General features: G+C 38.0%; 1 protein-coding gene, 1 non-coding gene and 1 pseudogene across 2 annotated transcripts; 2 read left to right on the top strand and 1 right to left on the bottom strand.

Moving 5' to 3' along the window:
* Positions 1–661: 661 nt before the first annotated feature.
* On the top strand, positions 662–20,820 carry LOC104709109 (scopoletin 8-hydroxylase-like; annotated as a pseudogene).
* On the top strand, positions 11,945–12,016 carry TRNAD-GUC (transfer RNA aspartic acid (anticodon GUC)). The gene has a single exon. It is a non-coding gene; the product is annotated as a tRNA-Asp (tRNA).
* Positions 20,821–24,752: 3,932 nt separating the features above from the next.
* Positions 24,753–26,158, bottom strand: LOC104793020 (putative xyloglucan endotransglucosylase/hydrolase protein 10). The gene is made up of 4 exons (XM_010519299.2): positions 25,901–26,158; positions 25,720–25,820; positions 25,447–25,640; positions 24,753–25,366 (listed from the first exon to the last, which is right to left on the bottom strand). Exons 1-4 carry the CDS (start codon positions 26,097–26,099, stop codon positions 24,964–24,966), a joined length of 897 nt encoding a protein of 298 aa, XP_010517601.1. The 5' UTR covers positions 26,100–26,158; the 3' UTR covers positions 24,753–24,963.
* Positions 26,159–27,752: the final 1,594 nt, after the last annotated feature.

Raw genomic sequence — 27,752 nt, 5'->3', positions numbered from 1 at the left:
GGCATGGCTCACGGTATCCACTATCCAGCCATTAAGTAGTTTCAAGCTTATTAAACATGAGTTATAGTTTAATTACTTTAAAGTTCAATCTGTAAACCTATTTTATACTTTAAAAGTAATTAAATCAAATAAACCACACACGTAATTCAGACGAGCTAGAAGATGTATTTGTAAACCTATTTAAGTTTTTTATATGTTATAGTTTTGATATTTGAATGTCATTGTGTTTAATGGCAAGACACACACCACAAATGTTCTCTTGTAAGAAACAGATAGTTAGAGAACCCTAGCGCAAGAGTTTTTTTTAAAATATATATTTAAATATAGCATTGAAGGTTGAAGTTTTTTAATATTACCAAGAAAATGAAAGAACTAAATTAACGTTTACTTCAATTTGTATTATCATGCATCAACCTTTTATATGGAGAGGGGGTTGGTAAATATTAAAAAAAACTAGATATGTAGGTGTAGTTGAGATATATTAAACCTCTTCTTTCGATACATTACGTACGTACAGATAATTATATCGAAATCTTGGCATTATGCACGCTTGTGATTAGACACACTAGCTCTTGGTATTTTCGTTGTCACTTCTCAACACTCATTTTTCAATCTAACATAAAAAGATAAAAGCATTCAATTCTCAAGCACAAGTGTAGAGACAATGGCTATCATCAATTTCGAGGACCAAACTACATTCTTCAATTTCGTTGTCAAACAAGGCAACGGCGTGAAAGGAATGATCGACTCGGGCCTCTCCAGTGTTCCACAACCCTTCGTCCAGCCTCAAGCTGAACGAATCCCGACCCAAAACGCACTTACGTGTGAGGCTACCCAGCCAATCGACCTTTCCCACCTAGATGGCCCACACCACAAAGAGGTGGCCAAACAGATCGTCGAAGCTGCTGACACACTTGGCTTCTTCCAGGTAAATACTAGTCCACACATAACATTTGGGGTGGTGTAGAAAGGAGCTATATATGCGTGTAAACATGTCGATTCGACCAAGATATTACATTAATACTTATAAACTCACTTTAATATATAAGGTTGAGTATATTTATACATCTCTTACCGATGCATGTGTTAATATATATGATAAATGGATAATGTGAGGATGAATGCAAATGGCAGGTTGTGAACCATGGTGTTTCTGTCGAGCTGCTCGAATTGCTAAAAACGTCGGCTCATGAGTTTTTCGCACAAGCTCCTGAGGAGAAAGCGATATACCTAAAAGAAGTGAGTCCAAGCAAGCTGGTTAAGTACGGAACAAGCTTCGTGCCAGATAAGGAGAAGGCGATTGAGTGGAAGGATTATGTAAGCATGATGTACACCAATGACCATGAGGCTCTTCAACAATGGCCTCAACCATGCCGGTATATATATGAACTAAAAATATATTTGATATTTACACATCAAACTTGTGTTATATATATAAGTATATAGAGTATATATATATGTTAGGAAACCCATGATAAATATAAAGATGAAACGTAAAATAATAGATAGAAAGACATTAATCAACTCATTCGAATTTGATTGAATCACATATAATTTAAACTTACAAAATTTATGTGTGACAGAGAGGTGGCACTTAAGTTCCTGAAGTCATCAATGGAAATGGTGAAAAATATAGTTAACATTCTGATGGAGAATGTAGGAGTAAGACTAGAAGAAGAGAGGATGAACGGTTTGATGGGAACCAAGATGGTCAACATGAACTACTACCCCCCCCTGTCCGAGCCCCGAGCTTACAATTGGCGTAGGCCGTCACTCCGACATGGGGATGTTGACAGTTTTATTACAAGACGGCATTGGTGGTCTCTATGTTAAACTCGACAACGGGGAATGGGCCGAGATCCCTCCTGTTCACGGAGCTTTGGTCATCAACATCGGCGACACTTTTCAGGTTTGTAAAAACGAATCAACGATGAATGCACTCATTTATATAAAAATATGTAAAGTCTTTATCGATATATCTCGAGTGAAACAAGTAACAACTAGTTGAAAATATACTTTTAATAAATAGATACACTATATGTTATATCCATAGTTAATTTTGATATATCCTATAAATTTTCAACAGATGTTGAGCAATGGTAAGTACAAAAGTGCAGAGCATAGGGTTAGAACCACAAACATGGGATCTGATATATCATGGTTTTTACGGTTTTTAACCATGATATAAGTGTGCTTTTTGAGTCTTTTCATTTGTTTCTAGGATTGTTTTTGAGTCTTTACAGGTTATTTAGGAATTTAGCACGGAAGGAGCAAAGTGGAACTATTTGGATGACTTTGGAGCATTTTAGAGAAGGAAAAGAACTTGTACTCGGATCAGAGTAGCAGCGTCGACCGGCACCGAAGGAGCATCGGTCGACACCTATGTTTATCCGACGAGAGAAAGAAGAAATTGGAAGTTTTACAATTTTACCCAAAGTTTTCCTAAATTGCAACACAAGTCCCTGACGTGTTTTAGGACATATAAATAATGTTTTTGGGTTTTAGAAAACCCGAAAGTTATTTTCTAGCAAGTTTTTGAGAGAGAGATATTGAGAGCTTTTGGGAGAGAAAGAGATCAGAACTGTTTTGTAGAGAAGAATTCTTGAGCTCCCTTCTTACTTTTTAATATCAATTGCTTATTATTCAGTATGATGTCTTGTTCTTCATTAAACATGTCTGAGTAGTTTGCTTGTTAGGTTTAGGGTTTTTTCACAGGGTTTTAATGATTTATTAGATCTGTGATTTTTAGAGTTCTTAATCTTTTATGATCTTCATCCTTGGTTGTTTTTTCACAATAGTTTTTGATTGATCACCTAGAATTATTATCATAGGGAAATTAATTAATATGAGAATATAATTGTTTTCCTGATTAAAACCATTGATGAGCAAAATCACTTTTTACAAAGAGATTTGAATTTGTAATTTTGTGAACCTTTCTAAACCTGTTTTTAAAGCTGGTTTTCAACTAAGAATTTTACAAAGAGATTTGGATTTTCTGGTTTTAAATTTAGATAATAATTGCAGTGAGAACTGAATTATTTTACCAAAACTGTTTAGAGTTCTAGATCTGATTTTTATTGCATGAACCCTAATTAATCTATTGATTTAATACTTCATAATTACCTGAGAAATTCCGTAGGCTTAACCTTTTGATTTCCTGATTTCACAACACCTTGATTTAATATTTTGCATTTTCTTCAATTGTTCGTAATACAAACTAATCTGTTTAGCGTAATTACAAAAACTCTATAATCCATTGTGTTCGATCTTGAGTCTCTATAGATTCGACCCCTAAGTACTACATTGATCTCTTGTTTGAGAGAGTAGCTCTAGGGTTAATTTGAGCATATCAAATTTTTGGCGCCATTGTCGGGGACTCTTTGATCTACCATTAGATTTGAGTTTTGTATTTCGTCTAAATTTTTCTTTTTATTTTCTACTTACACGCTTTTGTTTCTTTTCTCTTGTGTGTTTCAGGTACATGCCTAAGCCAAATACCAGGAAGAATCCTACTGGTCCAGTTGTTAAGCTTACAAACCGAGAGTTAGGACAACTAGAGCGTGATAACACAAAAGCAGCCAAATCAGCAAAGATGGTCAACCCAATCATATTGAGACCAGATGCGGATGGTGCTTTGAGGGATCAAGAGGGCCACTTGCGCAATGAGCAGGACCAAAAGCTTGATGCAGAAGGGAATGTTATTGCTGAAGCTATTGTTGCCAATGAGCAGGCTGCTGGCGAGCAAGTTCTTATTGTTGACGAACAGGCCGATGGTGCCGATCGACGCCAACAAGGAATCGATCAACACCCCCTTCCTGCAGACACACGTGAAGCTGCAAACCACGTGCAGAATCTGGTTCGAAGACAGGAGAACAACTGAGACTTGATCAGGACCATTGCTGACTACAACCGGGCTGATCTTGTGTATGAGAACCGGTCTGCTATTATTCCTCCTCCATTCGAGAGAAATGATTTTGAGTTGAAACCTGCTTACTTTCAACTAGTTGGGCAGAGACCTTTCTCTAACCTGCCCAATGAGAAGCCTTTGGACCACATAGAGCATTTTGAGGATCTTGTAACCAGTATCAAGGCTAATGGAGTGACTGAGGATTACATCTTCTGCAAGCTTTTCCCTTACTCACTTGCAGGAGAGGCATCTCAGTGGTTGAAGCAGTTACCAGCTGGATCATTGACAAATTGGCATGACGTAAAGGTAGCCTTCCTCAACTACTTTTATGATGATGCAATGTCAGATGAGTTGAGAGTAAAGCTGTCCTCTTTCAAGCAAAGACCAGATGAAGCTTTCAAGGCCGCTTGGGTGAGATTCAAAGCCTATCAGAGGGACTGCCCACACCATGGTTTCTCAAGGGTTCAATTGCTGAGCATCTTCTTCAGAGGGTGTGACTGGGAGTATCAGTTGGCTTTAGATGCTGCAAGTCATGGGAATTTCAAGACAAGATTTCCAGAAGATGCTGAAGCTTTGATTGAAAACTTGGCCTCCAGCAATAGTACTAAGAGAGATGATGCTGAACGGAAGAGATTATATGGAGGGTTTGATTCAAACCAGTTAGCTTCTGTTAATGCTAAGCTGGATTCAATGCACAATCTCCTTGTGGGTAAGAAATTTGTTCACTTTGCTGTTGAAGCTGAGACATATGAGCCAGAACCTGATCAAGAAAATCGTGAGGAAGAGGATGTTAACTATGTCTATGGGAATCAGGGACAGCGGTTTGGAAATCAGCAAGGTAACAGACCTTACAGTGGAAACAGCCAACGCAGTAACTTTCAAGGCAATTCTTCTGGTTTCACTCCCAAACCTGACTATCAAAAGCAGTAACAAAGCAGTTGATACACAAGGACCTATGGCAACAATTCATATCAGTCTCCACCTCCAAAAACAGCTGAGAGTAGTAGGGTGGAAGCTATGCTTGAGCAGCTTTTGCAAGGTCAAGAACAGATGACAGTGACCTTCAATGGGAAGCTTGACAATGTCTACACTGAGCTTAATGGGAAGTTTGAAGCTTTGAATATTCATGTCAAGAAGCTAGAAAGTCAGGTTGCACAAACAACTAGATCCGTTAAAAGGCAAGAGGGATTTCTCCCTGGGAGAACTGAATCAAATCCCAAGCATTCATGCAATGCAGTGACCTTGAGAAGTGGCGAACAACTCCATTCTATACCCCAGAAGGATCAATCTCATGATCTACTTGAGTTGATTGATGTTGAAGAGGATGAGGATGTTTCTACGGAACTAGTGCCGACCGACACTGAAGAGCATCGGTCGACACCCTGTCCACCCGAAACCACGGATTTTACACTAGAAGTCAGCATCGATCGATGCAACCTTGGTACCGATCAATGCCAACCACAGAACAAAACCCATAATGTCACATCTTCCACACCAGTTGCTGAGAGAGTTTACAAACCCAAGGTTCCTTTTCCCATGAATCCAAGGAAGTCCAAACAAGAGCTAGATGATGCTAAATGCAAGGCAATGATGGACAAGCTTATTGTTGAGCTACCTTTGATTGATGTTGTGAAGACTTCTCCAATGCTTAGGAGATATGTCAAGAGGATGGTGACTAAGGATTTGAATGCTAAGCAAGGAGTGATGATGATATCAGCTCAAGTCAGTGCTATTATCCAGAACAAGATCCCAGAGAAGTTTCCTGATCCAGGTAGTTTTGTTCTTGATTGGACTATATTCACTGACAGATTTGCTAGATCTTTGTGTGATCTTGGTACTAGTGTCAACTTAATGCCAAGATCAGTGGCTCTTCGCCTGGGTATGACAGACTTCAGGCCTACCAAGCTCACTCTTATCCTTGCTGATCGCTCAATTCGCATTCCTGATGGTGTACTTGAAGATGTTCCAATTAAGATTGGTGAATGCTTGATACCTACTGATTTTGTTGTACTCACGTATGAAGAAGAACCTAATGACCCTCTTATCCTGGTCAAGGCTTGGTTCAATCTTATGCTTCTAACCACTCAACTAGCATCAAAGTACTATTAACTTGGGCATTGATCCTAGTCTAGTGAATTAAGCAAGCTAACAAGGAAAAACTCATCATAGATCCCTAATGCAAACAGTCCTATATGATAAACAAAATACTTAATTATGCAATGCAAACTACATGAACACTCTTTTTTTATAAAGATTTTTGCAAAAAATTTTCAAATTTTTATGGTTTTCCTATGCCTTAGATGATTATGCAAGTGCTAACATGATGATGATAAAAATTTGAAATAAGAAAACAAAACACAACATCAAATGCTATCTCAAACCCTCCCCCAAACTTAAATCACACAGTCCCTTGTGTGAAAGAAATTTGCTTGAGGATTCAAGACTTAAAACAAAACACAACATATGAAATGCTATGGTATATACAATGGTAAGGTGATAATGTTACCTCAAGGATTGGAGAAGAAGCTGTCCACATCCTCCTGCATACTATCAAAGTTGTAGCTGGGGTCCTGCTGGTGACTGGAGTAAGGTGATTGGGGCAGCTCGACAATGCCAATCGACCGTGACTCGGTCGAGTGCATGTCCGAGTGGGGGGGTCGAGCTGGACCGCGAGTCTCCATATCTTGAGTTTGGGACTGCTGGTACTGATGGTATTGTGCTGGATCCATAAAGTATTGGGGTGGTATGGGGGGGGGGTAACCTGGATAGCCTGGATAAGCAGCTGGAGGTGGGAAGCCAAATTGATGTGACCCCGGACTACGGACGTGGTTCACGGACGTACAGACGGAGGATACAGCGGAGCGGATCGGAGAAGCGGTTCGGTTAGGGATGAGAATGGACGCAAATGGACGCAGAACAGCGGACGTACGGACCGATGGTCGGACGCGGCGGATAAACGGACGTATGGACGCGTCGGATGGACGAGTAAGCGGATGGAACGCGGATGGACTAGAGCGTCACAAGGAGATACTCGACTCGTTCGGCTCTAGTTAGGAAACGGATGGAAACGGACGCTGCGTACGGACGTACGGACGGATGGTCGGACGCGGCGGATAAACGGACGTACGGACGCGTCGGATGGACGAGTGAGCGGATGGAACGCGGATGGACTAGAGCGTCACAAGGAGATACTCGACTCGTTCGGCTCTAGTTAGGAAGCGGATGGAAACGGACGCTGCGTACGGACGGACGCAGCAGATGAACGGACGGTGGATTGAGTCGACGACACACGGGAGATGGCTCGGCCCGTGATACGGTCGGACTAGAAGGTCATGAACCCGGTTCTTGAACCTTCTAGGGTTTCTCTAGAGCCAAGTCCCGGACTTGAGCGGGAGAGAGGAATGAACAAAGATCCAATCTTTGGGCCAATAATTTCTATATTCCAGTCTATTCTTTTACAATGAGGGTTTAGGCCTTTATATAGGCAAGCTTACATAAGGGGGACACTAAAACCCTAGACGCGCGGCCATGATCTGAACCATACACTTGGCCATAAAGTAAAAGCAAAAGCAAAAAGGGAACAAAGACCATCCAACGGTCATAAGAGAGTTCAAAGAAAATAAAGGAAAGGAAGGAAGGAGATAGGGTTGCCACGTCATTGGTGGGACGTGGCTGATAGGATCTTCACTTCCTTGGCCCATTATCTTGTTAATGAAAGTTTCCAAGTCATGAGCCAAGCGGGAACGAAGTGGAGATGCACTAGAGCTCGCTGCCTCGTTAAAACCCCTTCGGTAAACCCATTGGGACAAACCCGAAGTAGGAAAAAGAGTACAGCTCCTTCTAATGACTTAGGGGTGTCTTCACGCTAGCGTGATGGTGAAGACACACAAATCAAGCTTCCCAAAGCTGGTCGCACCCAAGGCTCTTCATTGGTGATGCTAGCCATGAGCCATTGGTGTAAGGTTGGAGCTTGGCCTTGTATTGCTCATTAGATGACGTTGTCTTGCTCCTCCTCGATGATCCTTGGGACTGGTTGATGCCGCGTTGATGTTCTGGACCGACTTTTATGCTCCTACGCGAGCTGCTAGACGATGGTACCAATGTACCGGTTCTCACCGCGGTACGGTCATGACCCGGGTTCCATCACAAATGGTGGTCTAGGCTGGAACTCGGTCGAGTGGCTCCAAGGTGCTCGGTCGAGTGGGTGCTCGAGTGACCCGGTCGAGTGCCTCGAAAACTGTTGTTCTCGGGTACTTGAGCTCCTCTTCCTCTGATTTGGCTCATACATTGAAGTCCTAACTGGTTCCACAGGATTTGCAACTCTTGAAAGTGCTCTAGTTGAGCCACTCCTCCTCAAAGGGCTTGATGGAGTTGGTGAAGAGTTTCCACTCTTCAAGTCAGCAACTTCCTTCTTCAGGCCTCTAATGGACTTAGCCATGTTGATCACCTTCTTCTTGAGCTTGTCAAACCTCTTCCCATGCCATTTGTTCCACTTTTGCAGCAATGTCAACCTCTTGCTATGCTCTCTCACTCCTCTACTATCCCTTGGATTGGGCTCATAGTTCTCAAAGTAGAACTGCTCCTCTCCATCACCCATTTCTACATCTCCAGCTGCATCAACTCTAGGCTGTACTACTCCATCAAATAAGTACTCATCAGCTGGCCAAAAATCAATGTTGGCTCCTTCTTGAATGGTAGTAAGCTCTTTGTTTGGTAGGATCACTTGTTTCTTCCCAACTGTTGGCAGCTCAAAGTTAAAGATATGGTTTCCTTGATGCATCTCCTTGGCTAGGATGAGTGTAGAGGTTAGGTAGCTGGAATCAATCCATCTTGGTGAGACCCCTTCTCCTCTAAGTGGAATGTTAGCAGCTTGAAGAATTGGAGTAATGATGCCTCCAATGGTAAGTGCTCCTCTTGAACCCTTGTTCTCAAGCTTGCCTACCCAACTTCTCAAATATATCATATGGTCTATCAGCACCATTGCAAGATCAGTCTCCACAGTGCTACCAAGGATGATGGTTCCATTCCTTGCTTGAAGAAGAACTCCATTGAGAGCCAAGTCAATCATCTTTAGCTCTCCCTCATTGATGTTTCCCGTTTCCTTCCTAGCAAAGAAGGTGTTGGCAAGAGCTTTGTGGTAGTACCTCAAGACTGGGCTCCTAATCCTTGAGCTCTTGGAGTTGAAGGATGAGTAGAGCTTGTTATCCCCAATGGTTTCCCACACAACATACAGTTCTTCTCTTGGAACCATCAAGCTCCTATTGCTCCCAACCTCAAAACCAAACACATCAGCCAGCTTCTTCATTGAGAGCTCATGCTTCTTCCCTTTGATTGTGAAAGAAATGTGACCAGCTCCTACTACAGCATCCTTCCTCACATATGTGTGCAGCTTGACAGTGGCTAGGAACTCACAGCTTTCCTCTTTATACCCCTCCATACAAAGCCCCATGAACTTGGTAAGGCTGCTCTTCTCAAAGAGACACTCCACATCTTCATCAATGGCAAGCTTCTCCATGGTCTCCTTATGTGGATATCTGGTTCCCAAGAACTCCATCCTCATGAAAGCATCATAAAGCTGCTTCTTTGACAATCCACAAGACTCAGCTTCTCCATCATCCATTAGTTCTTCTTCCTCACTTTCTTCTTCCTCACTCTCACTTTCACTCCCCTCTTGTTCAACCTCAACAGCTGGCCTCTTTCCTTTGGCCCTTTCTCTCCTCATAAACTCATTGAGTGTTGGCTCCCTTTCCTCCTCTGATTCAGTTCTCTCAGGATCTTCCTCAACAGCTGGGTTTCTGGAACTCGCACGCTGGCTCGGTCGATCACTCGGACGGCCACTCGGTCGAGTACATGCTCGAGTGGGACGTCGACTGGACCTTCCAGCATCCTCTCTTGATTCTAAATCAACATCATGACGACCCTTAGAGATTGCAGCTGCTTGCTTGGACTTCTTAGTGATCTTGGAAGACATTTTTGAAGAAAAACTGAGAGGAATAAACTCAAAGCTTAAAGTTAATAGGTTAGTGACCCAAAAACTAGAAAGAACTAAGCTTTGAGCAAAAGATGAACTTAAGAGAGACTTTAAAGCTTGAATTTAGATATTTTGAGCAAATGAGAGAGTGTGAGAGGTATGATCTCGTGCTAGGAGTATATAAAGAAGCTAAGGGGACAAGGAGACAAGGGTGGAGCGTCCATACCATTCAAATTTGAAATGGGAATCTTTGACCTGCTTTTTGGCTACCACTCGACCCCACACTCGACCAGCACGTGGTCGAGCTCCTTGACCAATTTGAAGTTTCAAAATTTTTCTTCTTTTTCTCCCTCCACTCGATCGTTCTAGAAGCTTTGGAAACCAAATGGGCCTTAATCCTTACCCAGCTCGATCGAGTACTTCTCGTGGCCTGGTCGAGTGGGCTTGCGAACCTCTTGCCCAAGTCCAAATCTCTTCTTACCCAACTACATTCTTAATAAAAAGCCTGTCCAACAAAAACATAAAAGAAAACACATCAAAACTACTAACAAATTAAACCACATTTACAAAGGATACCTTAGGGACTTCCTCCCTAGTGAGCTTGTTTAAAGTCACTAAGCTTGACTTTGATTTCCTTCTTAGACTTGATCTAGATACCAAGGAGGTGATGATCCCTGGAACCTCTTGGTCACTGTGAAGTTGATCCTTGATCACCTCACCCTTAGCACACACACCATATTTCTTCTTGATTTTGAGCCTTGGTCTTGCTTTCCTCAAAGACCTCTTGTTCAGCTTTACTTGAAGATCCTCAACCATACTAGTCAACTCTTGAACTGACCTCTTAAGCTTTTCCACAGAATCCTCTTGAAGTGGGAGCTCAGCTTTTGGAGTTGCCTTATCACTTAACCCTTCTTGACCACCTTTGTCCTTGATAGTAAAAGGCTGGTCATCAATGGTGGGAAGGTTGGTTGGATTGTAGATATTGAACTTCATAACTACATCTTCAGCAATGTTCAAGGTCACAAGACCTTCCTTAACATCAATAACTGCTCCAACAGTAGCTAAGAATGGCCTCCCTAGTAAGATTGGATCTTCAGGCTCCTTGTCCATCTCTATCACCACAAAGTCAGTGTGGATCCTTGCTCTTCCTATCTTGATTGGGACATTCTCTAACCTCCCAACTACCTCTCTATTTGTCCCATCAGCTAGGCACACATGGAGTCTAGTAGATTTGAAGTCAGTTCTCCCAAGCTTTTGAGCTATGGAATATGGCATGACACTTGTTGAAGCTCCCAAATCACAAAGGCATTGGTTGTAGTGAAGATAGCTAAGTGTGCAAGGCAGATAGAATGGACCTGGATCCTTAAGTTTGATTGGAATGATAACTCCTCCAAGGTCCTCAAGATCCTTCTCATCTTGAGCTTCAACCTTCTTCTTTGACAAATCAAGCAAAAAGTCTTTGTAGAGAGGATATGGATCATACTGTTCCAAGGCAGGTCCTCTCTCTTCTTCTTGGTAAGCAATGGTGATCTCTTGTATGGCCAACACTTCCTCAACCACAGCTTCTTCCTTTAAAACCCTCTCTTCTTCTTGTTGCCTAGCCATCATCTCCTTTCTCTCAATGATTTCCCTAAGCTCCTTAATCTTTTGTGCTTTGAAACATCCTGGGAAAGGTAGTGGAGGCTTGTAGGCAGGAGGAATGTACTTGGCAGGTTTGTCAGCCTCGGACTGTCCAGCTCGATCGACCACTCGAGCACGCACTCGGTCGAGTGGCTGCTCGAGTCCATGGTCGAGCTCAGGTGCGAGCTCCAATTGCTTGTTACAAACATCACTTGGGGCTTCAGTAACTAATGAATTCCCCCAAACTTGAACTGCACTGTCCTCAGTGGCTTCTTCCTCATGAACCTGAATGGCTTTGGCTGTGAACTCCCTTGGATTTTGGACAGCTTTTCCAGGGAGTTGGTTGGGTTTTGGAGCTGAAGAAGAGGCTATGTTACTCTCCATGTACTTAACTCTGGAATTCAGACCCTCAAACTTCATATTCAGATCATTGTATTGAGATGTGAGTCGTTGTAGTATAGTGGTAAGTATTCCCGCCTGTCACGCGGGTGACCCGGGTTCGATCCCCGGCAACGGCGCTAAATTGAAACAAGATTTATATTGTGGTGTGAATGATGATGTATGCAATGGTGAGATATGAATGGAATGATGGATGGGTGTTTCAATTCCCCTTATGCTATTGCAGTACAAGAGGTATCAATCCTAAATGAGTGTTTGTGAACAATTAAGATATGCATATGAATCTAAGTTAAGACAAATGTAAAGATTGTTTGTCACTAACAATCCTAGGAAGAAAATGTAAAATGCAGAAAATAAACTACAAGAACTAACAACTAGATGCAAATGAAACTGAATGATTGAAACAGTGATAAAGCAAGAACAGAAACAGAGACTACTACTAATGAACTAATGCAAGATAATTATTGAACTGAAAACTAAATGTATGCAACTGGAATGAAACAGGAATGAAACAAGACAAACACAAATCATAGACACAGAGTTCTGGGGATGAACTCGAGCAGCACTCGACCGAGTGTAGGTCGAGTGGGTGGTCGAGCTAGACTAGACGCAGAAACAGAGCAATGCAATAAAAACAGAGTAATGCTAAATCCAATCAAACAACAAGCAAGCAACAGGATTAAGACTAAGATTTCAATAAACAAAGAAGGTCCTGAGGATGGATTCATGGGATGGACTAATCATTGTGGTTATCTAACTTGGTCAACAAATCTCAAGCAAACTTTAAGCTAACCTCTAGACATATTAATCTAAGACAAGTTTCTCCCACTCTCATGGTCAAGAAACAATCAAACCTATGCAATTCTAGACTTGTTCTCACACAGTAAAGAATCTACACAAGCAGGCATTAAGCAATACATCTCAAACCAAACAAGACCTCTAATCTCTTAGCAAGCCTAATGGTAAGCTCTAGATCTAGCCTTATCTATGCTTCCTAAACATTGGTGTGATGCTAAGAAGCTTGAAATCAGACTCTACCCTCTCAGATATAGAATCAGCATTAAGATCATCTACCCTAGAAGAGATCTACAACAATCAAGCTTGACCAAGTCACACAAACCACAAGATCAATCCATCCTAACCCATCCTCAAGATCCTAAGGAAACTACTCACAACAATACATGGTGATCAAAGTCAAAAACCCAGAAAATATTGAAACTTGCATTATTAGAAAGATTAAACAAAGATCTTCAATATTGATGAAAGGATGAAACTCAAATTCTCAATATCTTGAAAGTTATAGAACCAACAAAATATAAGAATCTAGTCTTCTTCTTTTTTAAGGAAGTACAAGATCTTAAAAATAAAAATGCAAAAGGAATAAAACTAAAAAAGGTAAAAACTAGGTTTAGGGAATATCTAAAAAGTTGCACACTTTGGTGGCTGCAGGTACAAGACCTTATATAGGTGAGGAGGTGGAAGCCCTAAAAATAGAAAAAGTGAAAGTAGTCAACGGCTCGGTCAACTCGACCAGTGCTCGGTCGAGTCCATGGTCGAGCTGGCTTCTCTCGTGCACACTCCACTCGGTCGAGTCCATCTACCCACTCGGTCGAGTGCTTGGTCGAGTTGGACTCTGGACCTTGGTTCTTCAGCCTTAACTCTCTTGCTTTCCCTTCAAGATTGCTTCACTTCTCCTCAGGATTGTTTCCATGCTCTTTAAGCTCCAAAATCACCTGTTTATGCATGAAAAGATGCAAATGCAATGCAACTAAACTCTAATGCATGATTAGTCCTAAAGCTACACAATAATGATGAAAATGGCTAGCAAAAGATGCAAAAGATGTGAATAAACTAAGGGAAAACATGGTAAAATATATGAACATCACCTGGGAAGATCATTCTTAGCCACTGCTGAAGCTATAATTGATGTTAAGAGGGGACAAATTGGGCTTAATATTGGTGATCTACAAATGCGCTTTGACATGGACAAGTTGGTCAAGAGGCCAACCATTGCTGGTCAGACATTCTATGTAGACACTTTGTCTAATCTTGCTGAAGAGGTATTCAAGGAGCTGCATCCTGAAGACTCACTTGAAAGAGCATTGGTTACTACTGTAGAAGAGGTTGAGCATCTAGATGACATTGCTGTTGGGTATGTCAAGCTACTTGATGCTAATGAACAAGTGAAGAAGCTGGTTGCTAAAGAGGAATTGGTTAGTACTTCTTCACAAGCTGAAAAATTTTCTGATTGGAGTTTAGAGAAAGCTCCAAAGCTTGATCTCAAGCCACTTCCTGCTGGTTTAAGGTATGCATTCTTGGGTGAAAATTCTTCTTATCCTGTTATAGTTAATGCTTCCTTAAACAATGCAGAGCTCACTTTATTGCTAAGCAAGCTGCGCAAGTTTCGCAAGGCTCTTAGCTATTTTCTTGATGATATTGCAGGGATTTCTCCAGACTTGTGCATGCATAGGATTCATCTTGAGGAAGGAGCTAATACATCCATTGAGCATCAAAAGAGGCTGAATTCCAATTTGCAAGATGTTGTCAAGAAGGAGATCATGAAATTGCTGAATGTTGGGATCATCTATCCAATATCTGACAGCAATTGGGTTAGTCCAATACATGTTGTTCCTAAGAAGGGTGGAGTCACAGTTGTGAAGAATGACAAGAATGAGCTGATCCCTACAAGGACAATCACCGGACACCGGATGTGCATAGATTACAGGAAGCTGAATGTTGCAACCCGAAAAGATCACTTCCTGCTGCCCTTCATTGACCAAATGCTTGAGAGGTTAGCCAATCATCCATACTACTGCTTTTTGGATGGCTATTCCGGGTTCTTCCAAATTCCGATTCATCCTGATGACCAAGAGAATACCACTTTCACTTGCCCCTATGGTACCTTTGCTTACCGAAGAATGCCCTTTGGTCTCTGTAATGCTCCTGTGACATTTCAGAGATGCATGATGTCTATCTTCACTGATATGATTGAAGACTATATGGAGGTATTCATGGATGATTTTTCAGTTTATGGGTCTTCATTCAAGAACTGTTTAGAAAATCTATGCAAGGTGTTGGCAAGGTGTGAGGAGAAGCATTTAGTGCTCAACTGGGAGAAGTGCCATTTTATGGTTAGAGATAGTATAGTGCTTGGTCACAGGGTTTCAGAAGCTGGTATTGAAGTTGACCGCGCTAAGATAGAGGTGATGACAGGTCTTCAAATGCCAGAGAATGTGAAGGTAGTAAGGAGTTTTCTTGGGCATGCAGGTTTCTATAGGAGATTCATCAAGGATTTCAGCAAGATTGCTAGATCACTTTCTGCTTTGCTGTGCAAAGATGTCAAGTTTGAATTCACTGATGAGTGAAGGATAACCTTTGAAAGGATTAAGCAAGAACTTGTGAGTGCTCCTATTGTTCAGCCACCAGATTGGGATCTCCCTTTTGAAGTTATGTGTGATGCTAGTGACTATGCAGTGGGAGCAGTGCTGGGACAGAGAAGAGACAAGAAGCTTCATGCAATTTACTATGCAAGCAGGACACTTGATGATGCACAAAGAAATTATGCAACAACAGAAAAGGAGTTGTTGGCTGTTGTGTTTGCTTTTGAAAAATTTCGTTCTTATCTAGTTGGATCCAAAGTCATTGTTCATACTGATCATGCACTATGGGCATATAGGACTGCATATAAAACACCACTTGGCACCACACCTTTTCATCTGCTTTATGGGAAAGCATGTCATCTTCCAGTGGAGTTAGAGCACAAGGCAGCCTGGACAGTTAGGTTAATGAATTTTGATGCCATGACAGCTTCAGAGAGAAGGTTAGTGCAGTTGAATGAGTTGGATGAGCTGAGATTTCATGCATTTGAGAATTCAAAATTGTATAAGGAGAGAACCAAGGCATATCATGATAAGAAGATCATCTCCAGGCACTTTGAGCCTAATGACCAGGTACTCCTTTACAATTCTCGCTTGAAGCTATTTCTTGGTAAACTCCGTTCCCGTTGGTCTGGTCCTTTTACTATCCAAGAAGTTAGACCATATGGAGTCATTGTGTTGCTGAATTATAAAAGGAGAGAAGTTCATTGTTAATGGTCAAAGAGTGAAACATTATTGGGCGAAAGCAGAGATACCAGACATACACATTGTGCGTTTGGACGAAGCACCCTCCGCCTAATCCGTTGTCAAGTCCAGCTAATGACTTAAAACAAGCGCTGAGTGGGAGGCAATCCACTGGTAGGAAATTTTTGTTTTTCAATTTTTAAAATTACTAACATATTAATTTTTGGTTTTGAGTTTTATTGTTTCAGAAAAAAAAAAAAAAAGAAAGAAGTTTCGGATACCATTGATCAAGCATCAGCATAGATCGATACCACCTGGGTATCGGTCAGCACCATTACTGGATCGCAGATGGACAGAAGGTTTTATGGGTTTTAACGTTTTTGGTTTGCGAAAATGGGCCTGAATTTGCCACCGGGCCGGGTCCGACAGAAGTAGTATCGATCGATGCCACTTACTGGGCATCGGTCGATACCGTTAAAACCAAAGAAGACCCGATATAAATCCTCGAGCTTTCTTTTTCCTCCTATTCAAGAACAACCGCCGAAAAAGCTTTGAATCACCATAACTTTCTCATTTTCGATCTGTTTTTTTTTTGTGATTCAAAGTGCTAATCCACTCGATTTCAAGTCCTTTACCCGGATCTACTGTCATTTTGTGTTTTGGAGTGATGGCATCCAAGAAGAAGCCAGGAACCACCGCCTACGAAGCTTCCTCCTCTCGCCGATCCACGTGCCGGTCACCTCCGCCAGCTCCGGCGAGTCGTCCCTCCACTCTCCCAGACCTTTACCTGCCTTCTCCCATCCAATCTCGGATCCCATGGCCCAAAGCTGAAAATGAGCCAATCCCAACTCAACAGGTATGGGAAAATCCTCTTGCAGAGCTTAAGAAAGCTGAATTTATCAACAAACCATTAGATGTTTGGGGAGAATATGAGACAATGTTGTATAATGCCTGGTTAGGAGTAGAAATTGAACCAACCAAGTTTATTGATCCTGCTCTTCTGTGTAGACTTGGAATTTATGATGAGGTCATGAGATTGATAGATAGGATACATCTGGGGACTATTTGCACTAAGCAGTACGATTGCTATCCGGATCTAGTCAGACAGTTTATGGCTAGTGTTAGAGTTGTTTATGCTAATGAGCAGGCACCAAAGGCACGAGATGGTTGGTTGCGTTTCTTTATTGAGGGAAAACAGTACACGATTAGGTTGCAGGAGATATGTGATGTGTTTGACTGGCCACATTTTTACGAAGGAACTGTTTTGCCTCAGACCTATTCGGATGTTGGTGTTTTTGGTCTTATATAGGAAATGGAGTTTATGACTCTAAGAAGAGTGTTCAGACAGATGTTCGCCATCCCGCACTTCGATATGTTCTTCAGGCTATTGGGACCACTTTTCAGTGTAAGATGGAGCCTAACAAGATGAGAGCTGCTGAGCTTTATCTATTGGGTATTGGGATTGGACGATTGATTCCAGATTTGACTGTGCGGCAGGATCCTTCAGCGCCCAACTATGGGGCTGTTTTTGCACATCACTTGGTTGATCTTCAGAGCAAGCCGTTTTTGGGTCGCGGCCGCAAGATTGAGTATGTTGGGAGCCTTATCACAGCTATTCTTCTGTGGAAGAACGTTCCGAATGACGGGTATAGTATGCTGCCACAGCGGGTTCTCATGACAAGACCTCACTACTATTGGAGATGATCCAGAGCAGTTGCGTTTTCTACCGTCCGCTGCTGACCTTGTCACTGCTCCTCCTTCTCGTCGCCATCGGACTTCACGGGCTACTGCCGCTGCTGCACCTGCTGTGGACTTACCCTGCTGGGGGTTTTGAGATTGGATCTTCTTCTGGTACTTCAGCATCTGATTTCCCCCCTTTTCCTGAGCCTCCATAGCCTTTTGCTACTATGAGTCCTACCGCCTACCAGGAGTACCAGACATCCACCATGCGTGCCATCTGGAACGCGATTGCTCGATTGTCTCGTTGCCGTTGCCTTGGTCGTACTAGGCGTCGTACTAGGCGTAGGTCACTTGATGATTCCGTCTCTGATGACGATGATGTTTCTGCTAACCCCTGATCATGGTTTTCTTTATTTTTTTTTTCCCTTTTTAGGATTGAGTTAAACTAACATTGTCTCTTCTTGCATTGAGTTAGTTTGTGTTTGAAATTTGTGTGAACTTATGAATTATCTATCTATCATGTTGCTTTTAACTTGTGTTTATGTTTGAGTGCTTCTTAACAGAACTAACATAAAAAAGATTGATCCAACAACACAAGAACACAACTAACTGCAACTAAGGATTTTTGGCCAAATTCACTGTTCGCTGAAGGTGTCGATCGACACCACTTTGGCATCGGTCGGCACCATAGGGTAACCCAAGGAAATTCATCTTTTCATTCAAATTTTTCAACACAATTTTTGTTTCTTTACCCTTCCCTTGCTTGAAAACACTGGGGACAGTGTCGTTTAAGTCTGGGGGAGGTTAGTACTAACTACTAACTTAGTTTTGGATTTTTAGTGTGTCAAAACCGATTTTTGTTTTTATTGAGTCAAATTTTTCAAAATTTTGGAATTATGATCTCTAACTAATGACTACTGTTCTTTGGCTAACACTCTAATGACTCTTGACTAAGCTTGACCTCAGAACTGAAGTGTGGAAAAGACTATGAGCTGTATCAACAATCCTGAAAGCCCTTATTCAAAGGATATCTAGTTAAACTAACGTTGTCTCAACTTTTATCAGGATTTTAACCAGACTTAATCTCTTACTTTGGGGTTGGAAATCAGTGGACTAAACTTCTTTTTCAGGCCATACAAGACAGTGCAATTTTTTAAGAAAGTATGTTTCCCCTCTCTCTTCCCTTCAGTGTTTTGTGAAAAAAAAAAGAGAAAGATCAGAAAAAAAAAGAGGAAGAATAAAAGATGAGATGATTTTGATCAGTTTAGAGAGGTAGGTAAATTACCTGTGACCTCATTATTCTATTCTTGAATCAAATGATCACACAAAGCTTGGAAGCGAGGGATATGTAAATTACCAATGACCCCGGTATTCGCTTATATCTTTGATTTGAAAAAAAAAAAACAAGAAGAGAAAGTTAGGAGAAACAACTCATTAGAAGTGAGAAAAGGGAGAGGAAAGGAGATGTATGAAGAATGTCTTGGCCTGAAGAGAGTCCATATCCCACTGATCGATACACCAAGGTAAGACTCACCTGTACTTTCTTTAATTTATGTAATGAGATGACAATGGTGAAACTAGAGATTCCAGAGGATTGTGGGATTTGAGTAAGGAATGTTGATGTTTTTCAAATGACAAAGTATATGAAGTAAGTTATTGAGAGTCAAGGGGATGAAGAGTGCGAAGATCAGTTGTCTACAGTTGAGGGAGTTCCTATGTTTTCAAACCTCTTTCACATGTCTAAGTTTCTGTTTTGCTTGAGGGCAAGCAAATGCTAAGTCTGGGGGAGTTGATATATCATGGTTTTTACGGTTTTTAACCATGATATAAGTGTGCTTTTTGAGTCTTTTCATTTGTTTCTAGGATTGTTTTTGAGTCTTTACAGGTTATTTAGGAATTTGGCACGAAAGGAGCAAAGTGGAGCTATTTGGATGACTTTGGAGCATTTTAGAGAAGGAAAATAACTTGGACTCGGATCAGAGTAGCAGCATCGACCGGCACCGAAGGAGCATCGGTCGACACCTATGTTTATCCGACGAGAGAAAGAAGAAATTGGAAGTTTTACAATTTTACCCAAAGTTTTCCTAAATTGCAACACAAGTCCCTGACGTGTTTTAGGACATATAAATAGTGTTTTTGGGTTTTAGAAAACCCGGAAGTTATTTTCTAGCAAGTTTTTGAGAGAGAGATATTGAGAGCTTTTGGGAGAGAAAGAGATCAGAACTGTTTTGTAGAGAAGAATTCTTGAACTCCCTTCTTACTTTTTAATATCTATTGCTTATTATTCAGTATGATGTCTTGTTCTTCATTAAACATGTCTGAGTAGTTTGCTTGTTAGGTTTAGAGTTTTTCACAGGGTTTTTATGATTTATTAGATTTGTGATTTTTAGGGTTCTTAATCTTTTACGATCTTCATCCTTGGTTGTTTTTTCACAATAGTTTTTGATTGATCACCTAGAATTATTATCATAGGGAAATTAATTAATATGAGAATAGAATTGTTTTCCTGATTAAAACCATTGATGAGCAAAATCACCTTTACAAAGAGATTTAAATTTGTGATTTTGTGAACCTTTCTAAACCTGTTTTTAAAGCTGGTTTTCAACTAAGAATTTTACAAAGAGATTTGGATTTTCTGGTTTTAAATTTAGATAATAATTGCAGTGAGAACTGAATTATTTTACCAAAACTGTTTAGAGTTCTAAATCTGATTTTTATTGCATGAACCCTAATTAATCTATTGATTTAATACTTCATAATTACCTAAGAAATTCCGTAGGCTTAACCTTTTAATTTCTTGATTTCACAACACCTTGATTTAATATTTTGCATTGTCTTCAATTGTTCTTAATACAAATTAATTTGTTTAGCGTAATTACAAAAAACTCTATAATCCATTGTGTTTGATCTTGAGTCTCTATGGATTCGACCGCTAAGTACTACATTGATCTCTTGTTTGAGAGAGTAGCTCTAGGGTTAATTTGAGCATATCAGGATCAAGAGTTTCTGTGCCCATATTCACGGCACCTAATCCCGCAGAGAAGATCGGACCGTTGCCGGAAGTTGTGAAACGCAACGGAGTGGCTCGATACAAGGAGTTGTTTTTCAAAGACTACATGAGTAACTTCTTCGGCCAACCACACGATGGCAACAAATCTCTTGACTTCGCACGTGCCGAGTGACCACAAATCAACCGAACCTTGGCGACCCCTCCGTTTTATCTTCATCTGTTGTTCTTTTTCTATGCTCAGTCCCATGTTTGTTGTTCCCCTCTTTTGTTTTCGATGTATAACTTTTTTATCCTTGCTCGACCCCATGTTTTTTTGGGTACAATTTATGAATGCATAAAAACTGCCTTTTCTCGTGTGCATTCTTAAACCTGGTGGATCTTTATCAAAATTTCATGCATGTTAGGTTCTTTTACCTTTAATTTCAAAGTCCTATATCTTTTGGGAAAAAAGGCAGGACCAACAACATTAGCTTGAACTGCATTTTTTCCTAGAGTGAGTTTTGACAATGAGCAGTGTATTAGTGGGAAACTCTCAAGTGAGGTGGGAAATTATGGTAATACGATTTCTAATTATGCACATTGATATCTCAAACATTGCATTACGACATAAATTTAAAAGAAAATTTCACCAAACACTCCAAATAAAGATTTTCTCTCACCGTTTGGTAAAGTGAAATAGAGTTTCCATACATTAGCCACCTCTTAAAAAAAAGACAACTATATCCTTTTAACTGGCTAATTATAGTTCTGTTTTGTAACCTAACCAATGCACTGTTACAGTTAATTAAAAATATTAATTTAATAACCAATAAACTAAAAAGTAGTGTTCAAGTAATCGGCATCGGCGGACGTTGAGGCGGCGAGTATACGTTGGGGGTGGTTCTTCATCATAGACGAAGTCGAGATATTTTGTGGTGAAAAAACCAATTGTTCTTCATCATAGAGAGAAGTGGAAACCAGAAATTGTTCATGGACGAGTAGAGTTCTAGTCGGAGTGTTAAAGTTCATTCATCTTTGGATCTATGTAACTGATTTAAACATCCTAATATATGCTAGATTTACATGATTTTTATGTAAAAAACATTAAAAGGTAAAGAAAACAAAGGATTATGAAAAAATGAAAACGACGGAAACAAAATTAGGGTTACAGAAGAGAGAATTTAGGTTGAAGATGCCTGAAAAATTACAATTATACCCTTCATTCGCTGTAGACTTATGGACGTACACAAAAATATTATGTACGTACACAAAAAACATTATGTACGTACACAAAAAAACATTATGTACATATATGACTAGATTGACATAAACGTACATAGAACAACTAAAAACGAACTATACATCATGCACGTACATGATTATATTGATTTAAACGTACACATTCATACCAATTCTTGCAAAATAAAGGCGTTAAATATCTTGTCGTTTTACATTACCTATATATATATATATATATATATATATATATAGTTTGTACAATATTTTGCATGATACAACCAGAGTTAAATATCACAACAAACCCACCAATGTCATCTTCCTAGATGTTACACATATGAACAAGTTTCTGGTTGAAGGCGTTGATCGACACCATAGAGAGGTATTGTTGTAGCAATTATCAATGGAAAACCAAGTTTCCACCAAAAGTTTAAGAACTTGATGATTTCTGTACGACATATATGGCTGGAAAAAAGAGTAAAATTAACTTTAATTGCTTACATTTATCTTTTGGATTTACTATGTGGTGATAAATTAGAATTTAGCACACAAATTTTTTCTGTATCATTGTATTTGTTGTTGTGTATGTATATTAGAATGTCTACGATGCTATGTACGTACAACAAAAACTTAAGTTATCGATCAGATTAGGGTTTGGGTTTTCGAATCTACAGATTTTGAATCCGTTTGAGATTTTAAAATTATAGATTCTGGTTCGGATCGGATCATGAGATTTGGATATTTTACCCATGTCTACTTTTACGAATGAATATGATATGTTCACATGAAATTGGTGATGATGATACATAGAGTGGAATTGCTCATATTAATAAATATCTTCTTCTTTTTCGTTGTTTATTTTATTGTCGACAAATAATTTATTGTTAACTCAATTTCAAACTATCAAGTGAATCCAAATAAATTATATAAAATATAAGTATTACTTTGACTAAGCAATTAAAATATATATATGTTATATATATTGTTCTAACGTAGATAACATTCACTTATATCCACTACTCAATAGTGTATATATATATGTTTGTGTATGAATCGTTTTTCCTATTATGATCGTTATCTCGTCTCTCACGTCCATATTAACTCATGTATCTACATGTTATAAATGTTTTTTTTTCTTGTATGTTACATCAAAAATTGATTAAAATGAAGAAAAGTATTTAAATGTGTATGTACACAAAACATACAAATTATTATTATGTACGTACATGGTTATGTTAATATTTGAAATTGTATCTAAATACAGAATTCATAATAAGAATAATTACATACACAATGCCTACATAAAATACACAACACCTAAATAAAACGTTAGACTAATACGTACACAGTCATAGCTATTTGACGAAAAATACGTACATAATCTTTGTATTGACTTAAACGTACAAAAATATTTTCATAAGCATAAAAAATAAACTCTAAAACATTTATGTACATCATCGTATTGACTTAAAGGTACACGATCATATAGACTTAAACATAGATGTTTTGACTAAGTGTTGTAACAAGTTGAATCAATTTTTAGGGTTTATATCAATTTTTTTGCACAGGAGGAAATTAACTAATATCAATTCTTTTGCAGAGGAAGAAATTATCAATATTTCATATAGTTCAAGTAACAAATTTGAATTATAGCATGATTTAGGTTGTTATTTGCAGGGTATTAAAGTCTAGGTCTAAAAAAATGTTTGACAAATTGTTGGGATTGATTTTGGATGTTTTCCTGATGATATACATTAGCTTATATTTTAAACATTTCTACAACTATGTCAACGGTGGGTTTATTAGGAAGATTAACTACACAAAAAACATCATCAATGCATTAAATGCACTAAATACTACATATGCCAACAAGTACTTAAACAAATATTGGTGTAATGTACATTATTCTCGAAAACAAATTTTAGTATGAAACGTTGAAAAGACTAGTAGGACTTCGTAAATTGAAATTGCAAAGTTTACATATTTTAAGTTTATACAGTACATGTACGTACATGATCATATCAAATTTAAACGTACACAACTCCTAAAAATCATAAAAAATAATAAAAAAAATCATAAACCAAATACGTTACACTATAATATTGTCTTATACGTACATAATTCCTAAAACCCTAAATTAAACTATAAACCATTTATGTGAACGATTGTACTAAGTAACACGTTCTGACTAAATCTTTTTTTAATTAAAATTTGTAAGTAAATTGGCATCATATATCTATACTATCTAATATCTTATATTTAAAATATGTATATTATATCCTTTTGTATATTATATCCTTAACTACTAACTAGTAACCGAAACTATAGATTTAAACTGTTTCCAAATCTTCATAGATAAACTAATTGTTTTTTCTTTTTTGCAAATTATTATTATGTACGTACATGTTAATTATAATATCTAATTGTTTTTAACATCACAATTCATAATAAAAATAAATAATAATTTAAAATTTAAAATAAATATATCAAAATGGATCTTAAAAAATAGAAAAAATAAATTATAACTTAAACTGATAAAAATAAAAAAAAATAATAATAAACGTGAATAGAGATAAATGAGAAAACTTTTAGTGGTGAAAAATAATAGAATTATTCTTTTAATTATAATTATTTTTATTTATTTATTTTTTTTTTTAGTTGTAGTGAGAAAATTCTTGTACTGTACGTTACAGTTAACTAATATGTTTAGGGTCGAACCAAATTCTAACCAAACATACACAAATATAGTTTCATACAATGATATTTTTGTCCAGAATTTTTAAGTGGCTAATGTATGGGAAATGTATTTGACTTTGACCAAAGTTGGTTAAAAAAACTCACTATGTGGCTAATATACGTAAATTACCCTAAATTTAATTGCAATCATTATTTGCAATCATATAATCACCTTAATCCACATATTTGAAATTTCATGTACAAAATAGAATCTAATATAAGATGTTTTGGTCTTTAGAACATTTTAAATAATTATAACTTTAGCTCTTTCTAATAAAATTACTATAACAGAACACAAAGCAATTTATAAAAGAGATTCATCGCCTAATAAATGAATAAAAAGGTAAAAAGCTGAAAAGCGAATTCAATATTTAGGAAGATTACATTCCTTGGGGAGCTCGTTATTAAACCTTCCATAATCTTGGCAATAGTCATAAATCAGGTGATACTTTCTCACCCATTTAAACCATCTCTTTTGCACTCTTGTCAAAGAACTGAAATCATTCTTGTTCCACCAGTTTTCATCACTCTCTCCATTACACAATCTTGGGTTGCCTTTCCAAACACAAGCATCTATCTTGTAATCCCCAAAGGATGCCACGAATGGGCCCTTTGACCAATCAATCTTGTCATGCCCACCGCGTGTAGCCCAGCTCTCACCGTTCCATAGACTCGCCTGTACATTCATAGGTTGCAACCTTGGGTAGGCTACACCTTTATCCGCGTGGTTTCTGTACAATCTTATGGGAACCTGATCCACCATAAATCTAAAAACCAACAAAACAACATTCTTATGCATCTTGGAGGAGTACATAGGGCAGGAGAGACTTTTGTTGAAGAATCTTACACAATTTGGTGAATGTTCCATAAGATAGAGTAAGTGTGAAAGTCCTTGGTTGGGTCGAACCAGAGATGGATCCTTTCTTCACGGTTATCAATTCCCTCGGCATAGACATTTGTCTGAAGAATGTAAGGCTGTCCGTTAACGTTTCCCAGGAATTCAAAGTCAATCTCATCCCGTTTTGGCTGATCCGAGGTCATCTGTTGAATCATTAAAATAATTATTAGTTCATTCATGTGTACATGTTAGGATGTTAGAGAAGTGGAGAAGGTTTCTTACATAATAAGCAACCACGGTTCCTTGAGAACTTCCTGGGATAAGTTTGATCTTCATATCTATCTGCCCGAACAAGAACGTCTGGGTGGAAGCAAAGGAAGCTCCTAATAACAAAACATAAAGTTCTTGCCACCGGAAAAATTAAAAGAGAAGGATCGAGACAGTGAATGAGAATGTTAAATACCAGATTCTTGATCGAGATTAAGGATTCTTGATCGACCATTATTGGAGGTGTTAACGTGGGAAGGAGACCATGAGACGAAGAAGTCTTTGTTAAAATCTCCCGATGAAACAACGGAAGCTTGTGAGACACATAATAGCAAACTTGAGATGAAGAATCCTATGAGAAGTATAAATGCTTTTGAGCGATTTATTAGAGTCATTTATTAAGACGTTTGAGGTTGAGTACGTTGGACAAATATGACAATCATTGATCAATTTATATATATATATATATATATATATATATATATATATATATATATATATATATTGTATTGCATGAGAAAAGTGTTTGAAGTAAATTGTGTTCCTATGCAAAGAATATCTTTGAAGAGAAGCAAAGAGAATAATAATACGTAGGAATATTTTTTTTTTGTTTTCTTTTTCAAAACGTAAGAATGTTGCTTGTTATCTTCCTTAAAATTTATTCTTGCTAACTAATTATCTTTTCTTTTAGAAATAATATTACATATAATTAATTTTATCAGGAAAATAGTCATTTCCAAAAAAAAATTATATCCAAATTAATAATTCTTCATCTAACATTATATCAAGTTAAGTGCTAAATGATTGTTCTAGGGTTTAGACCATCTAGTTAATTTTTATAATTTTGGTATAACATGTTAATTATTTTATTTAAAAATACTTCCATAGTGTGATAGTATATCATATTGAATATGACAGCATATATATTTTTACCTGTTTTTTACTTAAGTGTTATTGCTTAGAATCCCTAGAAATTGGTGGTACAGAATTAGTTATACGACTGGAGATAAAATAAGGTTAGAATCACAATAAAAAAAAACTACGAAACCAATTAGTCATCGTCAATGGGTGATCAAGTGTTTGGCCAAAAACAAAAAGGTGCATAAAATGGCCCATTTTCAATGGGTGCTCAAGTGTATACAGTATACAATGTTATATTCAAATCCCAAAACTATCCTATTTCTGATTTTTGTCTATGTCGTCGCTGTTTTTAGTTACGTCATAGATGTGGCGGCATATATTCTTCACGACTTTTCAGCTATAGGCAAGAGGGATAGATGTGGCGGCATCTATTCACATGCATGAAACACTAGAAGACAATTCTTTATGACTTTTCATTTTTTTATTTCGGTTGACTCTAAATATAATCTTAATTGCGTAAACATTTACAAAAGGTGCTATATGATTTTTCTATTTATTTTCATTAGGATTCAAATATACGTGATAAACTATATATAATACTAGAAAGTAGCTCATGTGATGCGTGGATTATGTATACATTATTAATTTGAAATAATGAATGAAGTTTATATTCAATTGTATATGAAATGTACATGTAATTGTTACTATATGTATTGAAACTTAATTTTTATAATATTACTATTTAACTACAATATTTTAATATATATTTGTTATATGATGCTACATAAAAGAATCATTTTAAGATAGAGGAAAAATTTAAAGTACACTTGTTGAAAATATTTAAACAATATGTTGCTATAATAATATGACCATTGTTTAAGTAACCGCAAAATCAATTTAATTTGATTTTTGTTAAGTAATTAAGATAAATTATATTTATTTACACTTTTGTTTTTTTTTTTGAGAAAAACTGATAAGTAGTCTAAAAAATTGTAAGACCTTACTATATAATTACTTTGATAGATAATTTAATGTTGTTCTATATATTAATTTTACTTTTATCATCTAAAAGTAATACTTAACAACAAATAATTTTAAAAGAAATACCTTCTCTTGTAATCTATTTTCAATAATATCCTTTTATATATATATATAAATATATACAAAATAACTAAATTCTAAACATA

This window comes from Camelina sativa, chromosome 1 (genome assembly GCF_030686135.1).
Source record: "Camelina sativa cultivar CO46 ecotype springtype chromosome 1, ASM3068613v1".
Classification (NCBI taxonomy): domain Eukaryota; kingdom Viridiplantae; phylum Streptophyta; class Magnoliopsida; order Brassicales; family Brassicaceae; genus Camelina; species Camelina sativa.
This window is presented reverse-complemented; position numbering and strand designations above follow the sequence as displayed.

What these genes read in the sequence shown, in the direction of transcription:
- LOC104793020 (XM_010519299.2), bottom strand. Translation starts at nt 26,099, where the DNA reads ATGACTCTAATAAATCGCTCAAAAGCATTTATACTTCTCATAGGATTC. An exon ending in GAACCGTGGTTGCTTATTAT is followed by an intron (nt 25,641 to 25,719) that starts GTAAGAAACCTT and finishes ATGATTCAACAG; the next exon opens with ATGACCTCGGATCAGCCAAA. An exon ending in TGGAACATTCACCAAATTGT is followed by an intron (nt 25,367 to 25,446) that starts GTAAGATTCTTC and finishes GTTGGTTTTTAG; the next exon opens with ATTTATGGTGGATCAGGTTC.